The sequence below is a fragment of the Carassius auratus genome, chromosome 19 (assembly GCF_003368295.1).
Source record: "Carassius auratus strain Wakin chromosome 19, ASM336829v1, whole genome shotgun sequence".
NCBI classification, from domain to species: domain Eukaryota; kingdom Metazoa; phylum Chordata; class Actinopteri; order Cypriniformes; family Cyprinidae; genus Carassius; species Carassius auratus.
In genome coordinates, this window is record NC_039261.1 from 8277607 (window position 1) to 8290970 (window position 13364).

The 13364-nt window shown below is 36.4% G+C and overlaps 2 protein-coding genes and 1 long non-coding RNA gene across 4 annotated transcripts in view; 1 reads left to right on the forward strand and 2 right to left on the reverse strand.

Annotated features, from left to right (window-relative positions):
* Positions 1-515: 515 nt before the first annotated feature.
* LOC113119341 (uncharacterized) lies at positions 516-1129 on the forward strand. Its single transcript, XR_003294445.1, has 3 exons — positions 516-755; positions 913-979; positions 1055-1129. It is a non-coding gene; the product is annotated as an uncharacterized LOC113119341 (long non-coding RNA).
* A 914-nt stretch (positions 1130-2043) lies between these two features.
* On the reverse strand, positions 2044-6856 carry jtb (jumping translocation breakpoint). Of its 2 annotated transcripts, none has more exons than XM_026288740.1 (6): positions 6659-6856; positions 5689-5878; positions 5530-5570; positions 5344-5435; positions 3923-4002; positions 2044-3581 (listed from the first exon to the last, which is right to left on the reverse strand). In XM_026288740.1, the coding sequence occupies exons 2-6, from the start codon at positions 5775-5777 to the stop codon at positions 3425-3427; spliced, it is 459 nt and encodes a 152-aa protein (XP_026144525.1). In that variant the 5' UTR covers positions 5778-5878; positions 6659-6856; the 3' UTR covers positions 2044-3424. The 2 variants fall into 2 exon arrangements, with proteins under 2 accessions (XP_026144525.1, XP_026144526.1); XM_026288741.1 differs by having other exon boundaries at positions 5689-5881.
* A 744-nt stretch (positions 6857-7600) lies between these two features.
* The window catches only part of LOC113119342 (potassium voltage-gated channel subfamily KQT member 4), a 43463-nt gene continuing 37699 nt past the window's right edge, over positions 7601-13364 (reverse strand). Inside the window, exons 12-14 of the mRNA XM_026288743.1 lie at positions 12019-12150; positions 11754-11892; positions 7601-11158 (exon numbers count right to left, since the gene is read on the reverse strand). Of these exons, the coding sequence (XP_026144528.1) occupies positions 10955-11158; positions 11754-11892; positions 12019-12150 (475 nt within the window). The 3' untranslated portion in view covers positions 7601-10954. The remainder of the gene's footprint in view (positions 11159-11753; positions 11893-12018; positions 12151-13364) is intronic.

The window sequence follows — 13364 nt, forward strand, 5'->3', positions numbered from 1 at the left end:
ATCAACAAGTGTCATGATCAGCAGCTAACATCTCGATGTGAATAATCATTAATCATTGGTTTCTAGTGAATCCTCTGGAATCCTATAATAACAAAAGGCTGAGATTTAATTAAGTGTTGGGTGGACATTATGTCAGCGGTCATCTTAAAGCTTTAAAAGGGTCAGCGGTTTGTAATTATATTTGTGATAGCCTAGGTCTATACCTAATGCAGTGACAGTCCGATACTCATCGGAAATCACTAGAGATCGTACAGTTGCTATGGTTATCTTCATCTTCTCGGGCAAACTGATTAGTGAGCGTCTGTTTGGCGCAAAACTTGTAAGACTTTTTTTGTGGTTAGCCTACTGAAACATTGATTGAAAACGCTGCTGAAACATAGCTACTTATAAAAATAATTCATAGCCTACTTTACATATTTTTAAACAAAGCTATACATTTTCTCGTAAACACTTTTACAACAAAAATAACTAAGAATAACTAGCCTACATTACATAATGCAAGCAGATCCCAAGCCTGCTGCTAGACCTAGACTCGTCCTGTTTCTTTAAATCCTTTAAATCGAAACAAATAGGATTAGGCTGTTGTGAGAACTGTCCACAGAAATGATGTGCTCACCAATCACTATTAGGCTATATGAATTGAAGAAAGTGTCTCAGAGGGAAGATAAATCTACATGTAATGGCCGTGATAAACTCTGGACAATCTCATCATCCCGCTCTTTCAGCAGGAGGGGGTCACTGTGACGTAGAAGCAGGTAATACTTTTAAATCCCAAAGACTTTGCGTGAAAACTCACGCCGGACCCCTCGCGACTAGAAGCACTCCTACGTGACTATCATAAAACACAATGTCAAATGTATGTATACTTCTCGTAGCGCTTCATTGTGTTGTATATATTTATTCTGAAATCAGTGGCGTGGATTCAAGACCACCGGAGCTCGAACCGACCGGACCGTTCAGTAACGACGCGACACACGCGGTGAGTGAAATACTGCGCGCTGGTTATTTGCACCGCGGGCCGTTGGATAATCAGAAAACTAACGGTTTATTTCAGACAAGAGCGGTCACAGAATACTACAACGAAAATCTTCAGAGACAGGTCGTGCCCATTCTGAAGAGAAAGTTCAACCGTCTTCCAGGCGTATGCAGACGTCTCAAAAGGAGGAGGATAACCATTCTGGTACTTCACTTCTGCTTATTAGAAGTCTGTATACATTGATCAACACGACTGTTGTGTATGTTCTGCATGAAAGTAACAACTCGTGCTACATTTAGGATTTAAAGAGATAGTTCAATTAAACAATAACGTGTGTTATGTGTTTACCCTCAAGTCGTTTCATGTATGAGGTTCGTTCATTTTGAACGATGTTTGTAGACAAACATTGCTGGTAGCCACATACTTCCATAGTATGGAAAATAATACTAATGGATGTCAATAGCTACCTGTTGAAAACATTATTCAAAATATCATCTTTCTTCAACAGAAGAAATTAATTGATACTCGTTTGGACCAATTTGAGGGTGAATAAATACGAAACATTTTCATTTTTAGATCAACTATCCCTTTAAAAAGGATGACCACATGAAAAAATAAAATAAAACAATGGCTTGTAGTCCCAGACTTTTTTTTTTTGGCAGATGAACACTTCAAATCGAACACCTCAATTTCTTTAAGTACTTTCTGAGAGGAAGACTAAGTTTTTTTCTTGTTACCTGTGACACATTATAATGGTCATTATTTTAATGGGAATTATAAAATCACAAGTCCCTTGGGTTTTCAAAAGTCAGTGTGTACACTTGAGCAAAACATGAGTAGTAGAGAAATATGTCTTACCATTTGTATTTTTGTTTCTCTCCACAGTGTAACACAGCAAAGTTCTGTTCTGCGATGACACGTTCTCCGCATGGCCACATCTGCTCCTGTCCAAAAGGATCAAAGTGCACCCATTTCTTTTTATGGAGTTTGTGATTTTTTTTTTTTTTACTTTCAACACACAATAGATAATTGTCCATCCTGACAGAATCACACGACACTAGACAAACTAGGGCAGACAATTCCTTTTCCGCATTTATTCCTCAGTTCATTATCAACAGAGAACAGGAAACGTCACCCATCTTTCATAAAAATACACCCTTTACATTTTAAGTAGATCTTTAAAATCAAATTCACATGGCTTCCTTTTTAACTTGTGGAGTTAAGTAAAAACAAAACAAAAAAACAATCAGTTTTAATAAAAAGGCATTATGCCATCAAACCAATCATAATGTAAATAAACTTATGGGGAAAAGTTATGTCCCTTTGTACCCAAAGCCAGCAGAGTAATGTCTTACTGAAGCTGATGGCACAAAATATCTCCAACAAACGATATGCAGATGCTGAAATTAACTGTGAAGTGTTTGCAAAAATATATAAATAAAACAAAAAGGTGGGTTGATTTCAATACATCTCAGCCTCTTCATTTCAAGTCAAGCAGCTTTAACATACACTACAATGCAGTCTTGCATTCAATGATATAAGAACAGAGCTGGTATTTTTGAGACTGATGTTATGAACCAAGATGTTTGTTCACATAACTTTATATAAAATATTTATTTTTGCTCAGGAGGGCAAAGACTAAAAGTAAACGTCATGAATGAAAACAAACTAAACAAAACCTTTAATAAAGAGCACCTGTAGAAGTCTCTAAAGAATGTGTCAAAACACTATAAAAGTATATACTGAAAATAAGGTTTTAACAAACAAAAACTGCACATATGAGATTAATTAAATTGCTGTTAATGTTTCTGGAAGAAACATGTCGATGTTAATGGATGGACGAGTGTGTCAGGTTGGAGAAAGTCATCTGTGATTCATGAATGGTAGCGTGTTCCAAAATGAATGAAGCCAAAAAAACAAACTCCAAAAGTTTGCTATTCACTGAAACTCACCCTGACAAACAAACCCATTGTGATGAAACACTAAATCATACATTCTTTCAAGACTTTGACCATATAGTTCATTCTCGCGTTGAGAAAATACTTCATGTGCTTTTGGATTATTGAAAACATGCAACATACTCATATCTTGTTCTACACACATCACCTTCACAGCATTTAAAAGAACAGGTGTACACAGATCTGTACATCTTCAGTTACAAAATAGGGCCTAGACTCCTGTCTTGCATAAAGTTTGCTGATTTGATGGGATGATCTTGAGATTCACATCTAGTTAGTTAAATCCTGCACAGAAGCAGCATCCACAAGTAATGTCAGTCTGGGGAGTTAGAGCACACTGTGTCCGTTCAGAGCCTCGTCTTTGTGCGTCCATTAAGATAAAACCAGTGATAAAGTCTGGAAGCTTCCATGAACTGTGGGGTTATGCCCTTTGCTGAGAGTTTATAACACCAGGCCACAGGCACATTAGCATTTAATGCAGTCCGGTCTACTAAATAGACTCGATCTGTCGCCGAACCTTGTCTGAAGCTTGGCGGTCAAGTGAGTGTTGTCTAGTGACAACCAGTATTGCAAAAACAACAGTGAGAGCCAGCATTGCACCCTCAAATTTCCAGAAGAGATGCTCCTCCATTTTGGTAGAGCGACAGCTGAATCGAAAATAAAGAGAAAAAGTGAAGTAAATTAGTTTGACCTTTTAATGGCTGGATTTATAATATTGTAAGACGGATTAACATTTACTATTTTGCACGGAAAGAAGTGGAATGTTGCGAAAAAGAAGGGCAGAGTAACACAAAACTGACATTTAAGTTGTAGCTATTGGGAAAGCCACAGTGACTCTTCTATTAAATGTAATAAATTACCCGTGGGTTTAGAACATGTAGACAAAACAACTCAATATGCTACATTTGCATAAATGTTTATAGTTGGAGAACCGGCTAATGATTTCCAAACAAAACAGGATATACGTTTTTGGTGAAGGGCCACTCACCTCTTGTATTCATCTCTGTTAGAATTGGTGCAGTTGATCTTTTCTACAAATCCTGTTTGGCTGCAGGCTGATATAGTTTTCTGTAAAAATGACAGCAGGTTTACAGGTTCAGGTAAAGAGAGGAAACTTTTACATTTATTCACAAAAATGAAATGCTCATCTGTGTGTGTGTATACACAATTCCTGCATTGTAGAGTTCTAGAATGTTACTAAATATTTATATTGCAAATAAATGCGGTTCTCTTGCTGTTATAAGCCGGTCTTCAAATGCTTTCATTTTTGAACTTGGGATTTTGTTTTCACATTTTACAAGAAAAAATAATAGTCTGATGTGCTAACATAATCTTCACATATTCAGGTTTAAGGGAGTCTATTTACACTAAGAGCAAATCTGGTAGGGTTTGACCATTAAAAAGACACCTAATTGAGACACGTGGTGATAAGATTTGACACAACTGACCCAAGTTTGAATCTGCCTTATGCCATATCTTCTTACATGGTATAAATAGAACTTAAAGGGTTAGTTCACCGAAAAATGAAAATTATGTCATTATCATACGGACTAAATCTAAAATATCTTAAACTGTGTTCCGAAGATGAACAGAGGTCTTACCCTCATGTCATTTTCATTTTTGGGTGAACTATCCCTTTAATGCAAATAACCACTGCCTTCAAAATAAATCCACATCAGAAGAAGTACTTGTTTTAAGAGTAAAACAAAAGATGGATTCTGTGTTATTCTTAATTAAAAATCAAAACAACAATAAAACAGCAAGATACAATGACAAACTAGCTTACAAAACATTTATTAACAAAAATAGAATAAGATGAGGCATACACCACATGCTGTATTATATACCAACTAATAAATTACAGAACGTTAAGCAATCACTGAGGAATCAGATAAATGCTTCAATAACATAACGTGAGATAAACAGTAAAGATAACAAGCTTTTCAAAATGAAAACAAAAAGTAAAACTAAACTTGCTGTCATTGACAGTACCTGCTTGTTTTTCCCCCATAAGAATACCAACATGTTCACCTTCTCTGGTTTAAGAATTGTTCTTTTACTTTAGCTTGAAAACCATCCATAGTTTCCTCAATATTTGTGTAATTTTTGCTGCGTGCACCTTTGTGCTCATGCTGACGTGGCGAGTATAAACCAGGCTCTACACTCTTAAGCGCTGGCAGTTCAACAGGTACCAAAGTTTCGTTGAGGTTTTGTTTGCCGTTTGATCTTTCTCATATGCAACAGAAATGGCAGAGCTTATGAATTGAACAATGCGGTGGTCGTGCCAGTCCGACCGCACACAAAATTTAGTTGCACAGGAAGAAAAAATGGTTGGAAAACGAGACCATTTGGTTTCAGTCTGGAGCCCTGGTTTTAAACAATTTTGAGTGTGTGTGTTTATACCCTCACCGATTGCAAACCTTCGCATGAACTGCACTCTTTAGCCACCACAAACTCCTCATGCTGCCAACACGGTGCTGTCACTGCCTTTGTCACCGCAACTACAAAATAAAAACAGAAGGACAATTACAAGTATATAAACCTGGTACACTTTAGAAGAACATTCTTTAATTTAATCCTGCTTTTTGGAAGTACCTGCTGCCTTCTCATCGCTAAGAAGAGCTGCTCCAAACACTCTAGAAAAAAAGAAAAGAAAAGTTTAAACTTGGAATAAATGAGCATGATTAAAGCTTAGTTTCACATTTCTCTGCATAAGAAAATCACATATGGCAATCTGTATTTTTTTTTTCTCACCTAAGAGACACTAAGCCCCAGAATAAAGCATGCAGGGCCAGGATCCGGGGTCTCAGACATGCCATAGGGATCCTACAGTCACTCTCCATCACTCTGGTGCACGTGCGTTTATGAAGTAACACAACTGACGTTTACTGCCGGCTCATAGCGTAAAGTTTCATCCCTCAGAGCAGTAAAACATCCAAAGTACCTGCTAAGACAAACGTGAAACAAAATGAACACACCAAACGTCATATAAACACTAAACACATATTGCGAGGTTAATGAGACACGGGTCAACATTTTGAGGAGTGTTGCAGTCAAAGGCGACCTTCGACCGATCTGAAATCTGTTCCCCATTCACAATGAGTGCATCATCAGCCTGACAGACTATTTGAAGACAGCTTCTGAAGACGGACATTATATAGGCTGTTTACATGGTGTATCAAGACACAAATAAAATGTTAAAGAAAACGGAGTACTAAAATATTTATCACTTTTCTGCTATAGTGGAAACTACGCTAGCAGACAAACTAAAAACACAGAGGAAGATTAAGTGAAGTTTGCCACTCTTTACATAACATGAAAGCGATTAAACTAACGTTACAATGAAGCCACACATGAAGTTACAGACAAAAACTAGCAAACGACGATAAAGATACTTTAAATGTAATGTCATTTAAATAATAAACTATTAAATGATTTAGTCAAAGCGTGTTTAACTAACGTTAACGTAAAGTCTAATGTTACTGAAACACACCTAACGTTACCGTTAAATCAACAGACATGTAGTGTTTGATATAAAAAGGAAGGAACAACCGCCAAATAACAAATGACTTGACTTCGCTCACCGTCGACTGTGGATACATAACATACACACATAAATACAGAAGTAAGACCGCTGATGAGCTCACGAGTTTGATAAACAGAGAAAGTGTGATGAGCTCCAACTAAACAAGTTCCACATCAGCAGGGAACACGCAGTACTCACCCCAAATCACATCCTCCGAGGACATTCCCACGAGAGGACCTCTGAAACACTTAACGGCCAGCGGTCATCGATGACTACACATAAACACAGCGCTTAGTTCTGAACACACCGTAGAAATGTCTTTATTTACAGAGACCTCTAGACGAGGGCCTGGCTGCCATATTGAAACGGAGAGGATTACGTCACAGGAGGCTTTCAGATCAGATTGGAAGAGTATCGCCCTCCAGTGGATCGGCTCTCTATTATATGCATGTAGTTGTAGGGAATGCTACAGTGACTTTTGTATTAAATGTAATAAATTAGGTTTAGAAAAAAACAATACAACTCATTATGCAAAAGTTGAATGCATATGGTTGGAGAACCGGCTACTGTTATCCAAACAAAATAGAATATATATATTTATATTTTTGCTGGAGAGCCACTCACCTCTTGTATTCATCTCTGTTAGACTTCTGTGTTTTAATTGACACATCTAGACCCTCTGCAGGATTTGTGTATGGGAAAACATTACATGTTAATTAGATTTAATTACATTATAAACATTCATTTTCATAATTGTTATATTTTATTTTATAGGCTTTTATACGATTTAAGCGCATTCTATAAATTTTAATTACGCAAAGAGAATGTAATATATTGGTCTTCATTTTGTGCATTTTGTTCTAACTAAAATAAAAAGTTTGGGGTCAGTAAGTTTTTTTATTTAAAGAAAGAAATCATAAAGAAAGAAAGAAATGTTCTGCAATGATGCACTAAACTGATCAAAATGGATTGAAAATTCCATGAATTTACACTATTCTTTGAAAAGTATATTTACAGTTTAGTTTTATTTTTACCCTCGCCAACTAAAAATATATACAGAGCATTAAATTACTGTAAATCACTTTCAGAAATCCGCTACACCTGATTTTCATAAACAAAATCTGGATTTATTCTTTTTTTTTTTACAATCATGTCAGAGTTAAACATACATATTATAGATCAAGTTATCTCTCACATTTGCAGTTACCAATAATGTCAATGAGGAAAAAAGTATTACGTAATGCTTGAAGGTTCAGAGTTCTGTTTAAAGGGACAGAAAAGTTAGAGCGTGTGTGTTCAGGAAGCAAGACCTTCTGAAAACAAGTGTTTGTTTTCAAATACAGTCCAGTAGAAACAAATGTGGTGAAAGAATGAGATTTTCAAAATGCATGTATTGGAATCTGTGAAGGTAGAAAACAGTTAATAGCTTGAATTGTGTACTCCAGTTCTGTCCATTAGAATAATGAATGAATGCCATGACAAGTGGCCTAAACGATCTCTTAGGTCAACTGTTGTGCCGTGAACACATGGTCAGTGTGCTCTTGCTATGTCAGTAAGGCAGAGGGGTGCTGTATTCCCTACAATCCCCTCCATGCTGTCCGTTACCTGAACTGCATGTCATATAAAGCTGGAACCAGTCCCATAACTGCATGCATAGATATTACTGTTGAGATCATGCATCAATGCTCATCTCAATGACTCGGATTAGTCTTAGTGCTCCCCGATTACTCAAGTCTTCAAAAATTGTGGCAAGTCTGTATATGGTTGAGGGTAAGGTCACGTGCGAGACACTAGGAGAATCTTATTTGTTCTTGAATAATCGGATCAAGAAAAATAATGTATGATAAGTATTTCTTCATGCCGGATTGATCTCTGACCTATTGATCTTTAAGGGATGATGAATGTAGCCAGACAAGGCATTCACTGTGAGGTCATAACCTGGTGAAACATCGTAGAATTAAAGGGATAGTTCACCCAAAAATGACAATTCTGTCATCATTTACTCATGCTGTTTCAGATGTGTATGGCTTTAATAGTTCTTAGCCAGAGTAGCACTGTATTTCATTTTGACAGGAATGAAAACGAGTCTTGAGGGATGGAAATACAGTGTGTTCATTCAATGGATTGTACTGTTGTTTAACAATATACTGATTGTTCAGTTGATGAAACATCTTTCTGGAAAAAAAAAACAAACCTTTAAAAGAGGAAACACCACAAAACAGTTTTGAAAGTTGTGAAAATGACATGATCTGGGACCATTGTGAAAACTGCAAGTCTGGTCCTCACAGTCTCATTTTCAACTGTTTTAAATTTAAAGAGAGAGCTCACCCAAAAATGAAAATTACCCTTTGATTTACTCACCCTCAAGCCATTGTATGTGTTGACTCTCTTCTTTAAGACAAACATTATTATATTACATTTAATCAGAATAATATTAAAATGTCCCGGCTCTTCCAAGCTTTCTAATGGCAATAATTTGTAGCATCTTCTGTGTGTTCATGAAAGAGTGGTGTTCCTGTGGACAATATAGGTATAGTGTAAGCTCCAGTCAGAATATGAGAAGTTTTTTTTACACAAAAGGAAAACCATGCTTCTTTTGGCTTATATCAAAATCATAATTTTTCTAGAAATCTTTGTTTTGTACTTAGAATTTGAGGCCGTTTTGTTTAGCATTCTCCTATGTGTTTTTTTTAACCTCCCAGAGATCTATGGAACAATTTTTATGATGGATGGATGCACTTTTTTGGCCTTCAAAATCTCGACCACCATTCACTGCCATTATGAAGCTTGGAAGAGCCACGAAACGTTTGGATATAACGTCTGAAAGAAGAAAACGGACTGCAGCTAATCAATCAACATAATCCCTTAATTATTATTATTTGGTTTGGAAAGATTGCTATTAGGGAAATGTGAATGCAAAAATTATATTTGTATATTTGTTAACGTTGTTTCAATTCACCATTAAAAAGAAGCTTCTACAACTATGAAGACTTCTGCTTTTGGAGAACCCTAGACTCTACAAAAAAGAAAAAAGAAAAAGGAACATTTTTTTGGTAATTGTCCAGTAATTTTCCAAACATTTCCACTAACTCTAAAACACAATGCAATGTAGTGCAAAATTCAAACTACGGGTAAAACACCTGTATAAAATAAAAAAATCCTAATACTGTATAGTATAGTACAGTATTAATACAGTACATAGTGCCATATTTTTACTGATTTCTTTAACAGTGTAGAAATGTGAAAAATGTCCATCATACAGGTTTGGAAGGATATACATGACCATTTTTTTTTTGTGAAATATGCCTTTAGATCTCAACTAATTGGGAGTCTCATTTGGGGAGAAGATAAAGACTACTTTTGATCCTCTAGTTCGTTTGCAGTTACACATGCTGAATGAAGAGATGGGCTGCAAGGCAAAGAGGCTGAGGATCAGAGAGAAGAGCATATGAATAGCCTCTATAACTAACCCCACTAAATTAAAACAAACTTGCCTGAACTATTCGAACTATACACATGCACTTTAATGCTGGCTATTTCATCAAAGAATATTTTTATTTATTTATTTGATTTTATTTAGTGTTTTTTTTGCACGGTGGGCTTCTGAGAGATGATGCAGTGGCAGGGTGCTATCGCAGAAGAGAGGGACCCAATAAGCCAAAGGGATGTGAGAAGGAAACATGAGGGTCTCACATTTTGAAGTTCCTTTCTTCCTGGTGTGGCGAGAGGAACCATGCAAGAACATAATGACAGGAGATGATGCTTTGGTGGAAATACTGTCCGTCAGTCAATCATGCTGCATCGGTGATGCCGTTTTCTCAAAGGACATGTTAGTGATAAATAAAGGAAAAGTACTGGATGCAGTACATTCATTAGAAGCTCAGCGACTTCTAGTGGCACAAGGAGTCTATTGCATCAGGCCAAAGTGTAAGGCCAAGGCAAAGGAGAGTCCGAAATTCAAACTCAGTTCAAAATGCCCTGATTTCTTAGAAAAAAAGACAGAGAGAAAAATAGAATTGTTCTGCAGGCCTATTGGTTATCAAAAACTCAACAAAACCAAGAAACGATATTGGCACAGAGACTTCCAGAAAGAAATGCCATCAATGAAATGTTTTGTAGCAGTCAGAGATTCATCCTCATTTGTTTTGGAAGACTGATAAAAAGTGATGGTTAAAGACCACTTCAGATAAAACTCTGCCATCTACTGGAAGAAGTCCAAATGTTCAACAAAACCTCAATAACGTCTTCATCCACGTAAGAATATTTCTCTAAAACTTTCCTGAATCAGCTGAAATAAAGTAAAAAGAACTGGTACAAATAAAAACTGGACATTGCTAAAAATCAGGGCATAGTCTGCAAGGCAAAGTCTAGAAAGGTTGGCCAGAAGCCACCATCCAGTGTGCATAGGATAAACTCATGCAAGGATACAGCAGTTGTTTAGTTGTTGCCCTGATGCAACAGTCAGAGCGGGACTGCTGCAGTGTGTCTCTGGGGTCATTCCATGTTCCCACTGTCTGAGTGGGAGATATTAAGGGTGTTTGCGGAGGGGAACAGGTCGCGTTGATCGGTGGGACTGTGGTAGTCAGAGGTCAAGTCGGGTTCCAGCAGGGACGACAGGGTGAAGTGGGACGAGCCCTTTTTCAGGCACTGGGAGTAGAAGTTTAGGATCAGGTCCAGCTTGTTTTCGATGGACTGCACCTGAGTAGGGGAAAAAAGAGATTGTAGTGAAGCTACAATGAGATCTAGTGTTATTTTATGGGATATTATTAAATACCAGCAGTTTTCAAAACCACAACTCTATTAAGTGCAACACAGTGGGCTGCAATATAACCAGGTGATGATGAATTACTGCCATAACGTGAAAACTAAGCACACTAACATTAAAATACTAAAGATACCTTATAACATTAATTATAAATAGCCTCCAAAAAACTTTGATTTGGTAAAACAAAGAATTGGTAGTGGTAGGTTGTTATTGGCATGCAGAATCTCAATTCAAATTAAAAGGACCTGAAATTAATTTACCTGTATTTATTTAAATGGAGTTAGTATGCTTTTTTTTTTAATAATACTTCTAGTATTTTTTATTAATACTTTTATTAGTTTAGAATTGATTAAAAAAATGTATCGTACACAGAAGGTTTCTATTAAAAACTGTTTTTAAAGTTGCTATTTAAATAATTGTAAAGTATCATGGTGTACATAATAAAAAAATAAAACAGAAATAAATAAATAAAATATATAAGAGCACATAAGATAGATAAACAGATAGATATTAATATTCATAGCTTACTTGCTTCTCTACTTTCACCACACGTCCCATCATGCTTAATTCGTCCATCTGTTCCAGTTCAGGAGGAGTTTTCTCCCCCTTTTCAGACCTCATTTTTTTATCTGATGGAATGGTACCTCGGCCTATGATCTGATCCACCCTTAAAAACAACAACAACAACAAAAGATTAAATGAGACTTAATAGGAAAAAGCTTAATAGGTGTTAGGGGTAAAAGCTGATGGTAGGAATGATGGCTTGTGTGAAGTTTATTTCTACTGATCAAACCTTGTCTGCAGGCTTTTGATTCTGCCCAGCATATCGAGGTGTCCAGCTGAATATTGCTCAATCACATCTTTCACATCATATGGCCGCAGGGTTTCTTTAAACTTCCTCTTGGCCACCAGGAATTTAAAAATCCTACATTCACGTGAGACACAAAAGCACTTTAGAATGACCCGGAATCTAGGCAGAATGACGTAGAAGCCTCCATGGCCTTACAGGAAAAGATAAAACGGGAATACTGCAAACAAAAGCAAACCGCTGTGAAACAAGTCACAAGATTAATAAGTGAAAAAAGATTAATTACAGAAAGAGGCCTTATGAATTACACGAGTGACTCATAAACAGTCAGCACAGAGATAGAGAGAGAATACTTCCCCCACTCCACGGCTGGTAATTATTCTGACGATGACACCCTCTTTACACAGAGAGAAAGCGTGTGCGTGTGTATTGTGTAATCTAACCTCCAAGAAACCCCACATCACTGTACTGTAGTGTTTGAAGCATAGTGTATTCTCTAAAGGACAATCAAGACAATTATTCAAAAAATGAAGAAAAAAGACAGTCGTACAGTTGTTTATTTATTATTTTCAAATTATTCTTTCTCACAAACCAATTTAATTCAATTCAATTCATAATTTAATTGAATAATTTTTAAAATGGGTTTTGCCTATCTAAAACATACTGTCCAATTATCAGGCAAAATGTAATACAAAAATGAATGTTTTTTAAAATCTTCTCATATGTTTTTGTGTCTCACTTAAAGGATAAAACCCCTCCAGTGGACATCTATAAAAATGAAAGTTAATGTTTTTTTTACAAATATTTTTGTTGTTGGTAAAATAATCTTTGAAAAGTCACCAAAATATTCCTAAAATGCTTATTTACAATAAATAGCTTTAAACACCATTCAAACACAAATTCCAAATATTTCCAATATAATAGACCAACAGTTCATTTTTTTTTTTTTTTTTGTGATATGAGGAGAGGACATTGCCATGACCCAGGATTTCTCTTTACAGTTCATCAGGACAGTGGCATCTGTGGTGTCATAGAACAAAACATAACAAATATATATGCACCCGTATGATAATTCAGTAGATCTCTGAGACTGTCTGAAGGCACAAGCAGCTGAAAATGTACTAGACATCATTGTTTGCGTCAGAGTATGAGCAGAAATGCCCTTGACCGCCACAGTGCTTCATTATTCTCCTAATGTGTTTTTCTTTCCCAGTTGTTAGTCAGAGACAAGTTAGCTCTCTCTAAATCAGCTCTGATCTTTACTGTCACAGTGCACTATCAAGCCTTGCTGGCTCAACAGAAAACAGAACATGGGCAAATAGATCCACTCA